Source organism: Petaurus breviceps, unplaced genomic scaffold (genome assembly GCF_028583685.1).
Source record: "Petaurus breviceps papuanus isolate PSGF00001 unplaced genomic scaffold, PetGlider_PUasm1.0 115, whole genome shotgun sequence".
Classification (NCBI taxonomy): Eukaryota; Metazoa; Chordata; class Mammalia; order Diprotodontia; family Petauridae; genus Petaurus; species Petaurus breviceps.
The window spans coordinates 6,739,886-6,744,521 of NW_027185612.1; the positions used below are offsets into that span (position 1 = coordinate 6,739,886).

Sequence of the window (4,636 nt, forward strand, 5' to 3'; positions counted from 1 at the left end):
GAAGGAAGGAAGGAAGGAAGGAAGGAAGGAAGGAAGGAAGGAAGGAAAGAAGGAAAAAAGGAAAGAAGGAAAGAAGGAAAGAAAGAAAGAAAAGAGATCCTGAAAGAAAATAGTCCAGTCTGGTCAGAGAAATTATCTCTTTCAAGAGTAGTGGGAGATGGGGCGGCCAGGTAGCACAGCGAGTAAGAGCACCAGCTCCAGTGTCGGGATAACCTGGAGATCAAATCCCGGGCTCAGATACTCAGCACCACACCCAGAAATAACTGGCCGTGTAACCTTGAGCAAGTTACTTAACCCCTATTGCTTTTAAAAAAAAAAAAAGAGTAGTGGGAGAGATATTTGAAAAGATATTTTGGAGCCAGGCTATGAGAGGCCTAGGATGGATAACTAAGTGCTTTGGCCTTTTTTCCTATAAAACATGGGGCTCTGTTGAAGATTTACCTTCTGCTAGATTACCCAGCCTTTGTTCACGCTCTGTCTCTGTCTTTGTTTTATTAGTGCTGACACTGAAGGCACCTACAATAGGCAGTGCCTCTCCTGTGAATTGATCGAGAATTGTACTTACTTCAGTGCGTCCTTCAGTCATAACATGGACTACTTCTTGCTGAAGTGTGAAGGTAAGTACTTGACATGATTTCAAACCTCTTCTTGTGAAATGGAGCTCTGGGCATGTCAGGATACAGAATTTCTCCCAGGGTGAGCTCTCATCCTCAGTCCTGGCAAAAAAGTCCCTACTCCCCATATGGCCCGTGGAAAAATGGCACCAGGGAGAGGGTGCTGATTAAACCAAGTGCCTTGGGAAATTGCTGAACATCTGTCTTTGTATAGACTTCTAGGTTAGCTGTCAAGGCTGCACTCATAAAAAATAATTTCTTTTTTAAACGTTCAACCAATCTCATCTGAGAACTTTTTCACATGTTGGATTTAATGAATTTGTGCTCCATGAAGTGACTTCTGCTAGGTGATTGTGGCACAGAGCTGGCACAGGGCATCTGGGTCAGGTCACTGCATTTTCAAGGATGGGGAGTTCATCCACCTGCCTACAACCCTTTCCACTTGTTGGGACAAACTTCAGAGAATTCTTTCTAGCCTAGCTGCCACTCTTTTTCCTACAAAGCTGTAAAGTGCAAGTCTCTGTAGAACCCTGCTCCCTCATATGTCTGGAATATACAAGAAAGATGAATTCAGCCATGCCATTCCATAAGGCATTACAGAGATTACTGTTTATGTAGGGTACTGATCTGTTAAAAGAAACAACGGGAAAATCCTAAGATTGCTTTAAAAAAAATTTAAATTGCACTCCAGATATGAAATATGGGAGCTGTAGAATGTCATGAGAAGAGATAGTCTTGTTATACCAGCTCAGAAGCTAATGTAGGCAAGAGGAATATAAAATATGGTACCAAGGCAAAGTGCGGGGGGGAGGGGAAGGGGGGGAGTCAGGTGGGAAGGGAGAAGGAGTAAGTGTCACAAGAATAAGGATACAGCACCTCCCATGCATCAGCCACTGTAGTAAACTCTATTACAAACGGATTCTCACAATAACCTGCGAGGCAGGTGCAATGGTTGTCACCATTTTACGGTTGAGGGACATTTGCGAGAAGGATCTAATTGCCCTCCGTTATGTCAGCCACCAAAGACAAGCCCCCCACCACCACTGGTTAGAAGTGATGATGAAGAGTAGAGACAGAGGATTATTTAGAACATCTCAAAGTCTTATAATAATAAATAACTGTGGTATCACCATCATTTATAATTAAACCTTGTTTTAAATTTCTGTTTATTAATGATTTTTAATGAAAGCCAACCCTAAATTCTTTATATATGTACAGAGGATGTGATACTTGCTATTGGCACACACTTAGTCCAGTCACTTCTAATAACTCTGTAAAGGAACATTTGAGTAAACACAAATCCATTCGTTTGTATTTCATTAACACATCCTTCCATGGCACAGTGATGTTTCATTTTAACATTTTCTACCCTCTCCAACTCTAGCCTTGGCTATAATTCCTTATTTGTTCTTATTTTTCATTTCTTTTTTTAGGGGGGAGGGGGAGGGCAGTTGGGGTTGAGTGACTTGCCCAAGGTTACATGACTAGTTTTTGTGTTAAGTGTCTGAGGCCAAATTTGAACTCAGGTCCTCTTGACTCCAGGGCCATTGCTCTATTCACTGTGCCATCTAGCTGCCCCAAAGTTTTTGTTTGTTTGTTTGCTTTTTGGAGGGGGGAAGGCAGGGCAGTTGGTGTCAAGTGACTTGCCCAAGGTCACACAGCTAGTAAGTGTTAAATGGCTGAGGGAGGATTTGAACTCAGGTCCTCCTGACTCCAGGGCCAGTGCTTTGTTTACTGCACCACCTAGCCACCCTCTCTTACTTTTCTTTGAGAACCCAATTTACAGGTAAGAGGCCTAACTGAACAATAAAAGACATTAGAAAGCACCGTTCCTTGATTAAAGATCATAGAATATCTGACCTCTAAGGAATTTTGAAAGTCACTTGGTTTTTCCTTGTCATCTGGCAAAATCTCATTAGGGAATGATATGGATCCTGAAGTCTCAAATGTAATAATTTTAACTGTCTGTGGACAGAGGTCAATTATCCAAGAAAACATAATTTTCTACTTTCAGATAAAGCAAACTAAATACTGCATTTTACAACCTAGATTTTTCTTAAAAAATAGAAATAAATCCCACCAGGCCACCTCCCCTCAAGGTGTACATTCTGATCTAAATTCTTAAGGAGAAAATTTCATTATTTAGATAGTGCTCTTTATTAAATATACAGATGTTGCATCTATGGAGCAAATGAATAGATATTCTGGCACATAAACAAGAAATAGCATCTGCCTCTTGACTTAGATGCATGGAATATAAGAGCCAGAAAGATCTTTGACAAGACATTTGGTCTAACTTTGTCACCAAATAGCCCTAAATTATGGGGGACACGGTGAGAGGGTGGGGAAGAGCAGTATATGAACACAAGGAATGTCATCAATTACTAAAGCTACAATATTGGCAGGAGAATAAAATTGATATGACTCTTTGGAATTCGCAAATCATTTTACATGTCTTATCTCATTGGATATATTTGATAAAATCTCATTAACAGATCACCTTCATGATAAAGGGACCTCTCATTTTCACGTTTTCTACCCTCTATCCTTTTCGTTAGAACCTTATTTGTTCACTCTTCTCTTTGAGCAACTTTAATTTTTTAATAATATTTTATTTTCCCCAATAACATATAAAAACGTTTTTTAACATTTATTGAGTTTTTTTTTTAAGTTTTGAGTTCTCAATTCTATCCCTCTCTTCCTCTCCTCCTCCTTTCCTGAGACAGTAAACAATCTGATGTGGGTTATACATGGAATAACTTTCATTTTGAAATTAATTCATTCTAAAAGGCAGCTGGTAGGGCAGTGGCTAGAGTATTCCTCTTAGAATCAGGAAGACCTGTGTTCAAGTCCAGCCTCAGACATTTACTAGCTATGTGACTCTGGGTGAATCATTTAATCTCTATTTGCCTCCATTTTCTTCAACTGTAAAATGGAGATAGCAGTGACAGACACCTACCTCAAAGACTTGTGAAAATCAAATGAGATCATATTTATAAAAAGTGCATTACACAGTTCATGAAATATAGTAGGTGCTATATAAATGCTTATACCTCTCCTTTCCCCCCAAAAGAGCCAAATTTTTAATAATATTTCATTAGGCTCAGGGCGGCTAGGTGGTGCAGTGAGTAAAGGGCTGGCCCTGGAGTCAGGAGGACCCGAGTTCAATTCCAGCCTCAGACACTTAACACCCACACAAAAAAACTAGCCTTGTAACCTTGGGCAAGTTACTTAACCCCAATTGCCCTCCAAAAGGCCAAAAAAAATTCATTAGGCTGCCTTGTAATGGTTTCATTCTAATCCTTGGTTCTTGCTGAAGTAGGCTCAGGGGCAATAACTTCAAGTAACTGTGTGTGCAACCACTTGTCATCTGCCTTGGTTCCTGTAGCCAGAATTCCTGTTAGGACTCAGAAAACACAGGTTCTACTGCCACCTTTGCCACTAACTAGACTATTACACCTTGGCCCAGTCTCTGTAGGTCTCATGTTCCTTATCTGTAAAACTTGGATTAAGTTTTTTAAGACTTGGATTAAGTGATCCCTTCTAGCCCAAACATTCTATGAGGATACGCTGAGAGACTGGCTTCCTACATCCTCATTGAGAGGGCTCATGTGATCTGACCCAGTCTGTAAGAGAAGAGGAAAATCTGAGGCAGTGTGATGGAAAGGGAAGAGTGCTGACCCCAGACTGCTCACTCTTACTATCTGTGTGACCTTGGGCAAATTACTACTTCCTGGGGCCCCAGTTCCCTCGTGTGTATATTGAGGCAGTAGATTAAGTATCCTCTCAGGTCCCTTCTGGTTCTGCATATATGATTCTATAATCAAGAATCCAGTATACTATATAGTAAACTATTGATAGCACATTATGAGTAGAATACTGTATATAATAAAGACCAATATGTCCATAAAGAATGCTAGTCATAGGTCATAGAATACTCTGTCTCTCCAATCCCCTACACATACCCCTCTCCTATTTCTCTCTCTCTCTCTCTCTCTCTCTCTCTCTCTCTCTCTCTCTCT

The 4,636-nt window shown here is 40.4% G+C and overlaps 1 protein-coding gene across 1 annotated transcript in view; it reads left to right on the forward strand.

The window, feature by feature from the left end:
- The window catches only part of DPP6 (dipeptidyl peptidase like 6), a 990,703-nt gene that overhangs the window by 868,311 nt on the left and 117,756 nt on the right, over positions 1-4,636 (forward strand). Inside the window, exon 16 of the mRNA XM_069084788.1 lies at positions 499-617. Within this exon, the coding sequence (XP_068940889.1) occupies positions 499-617 (119 nt within the window). The remainder of the gene's footprint in view (positions 1-498; positions 618-4,636) is intronic.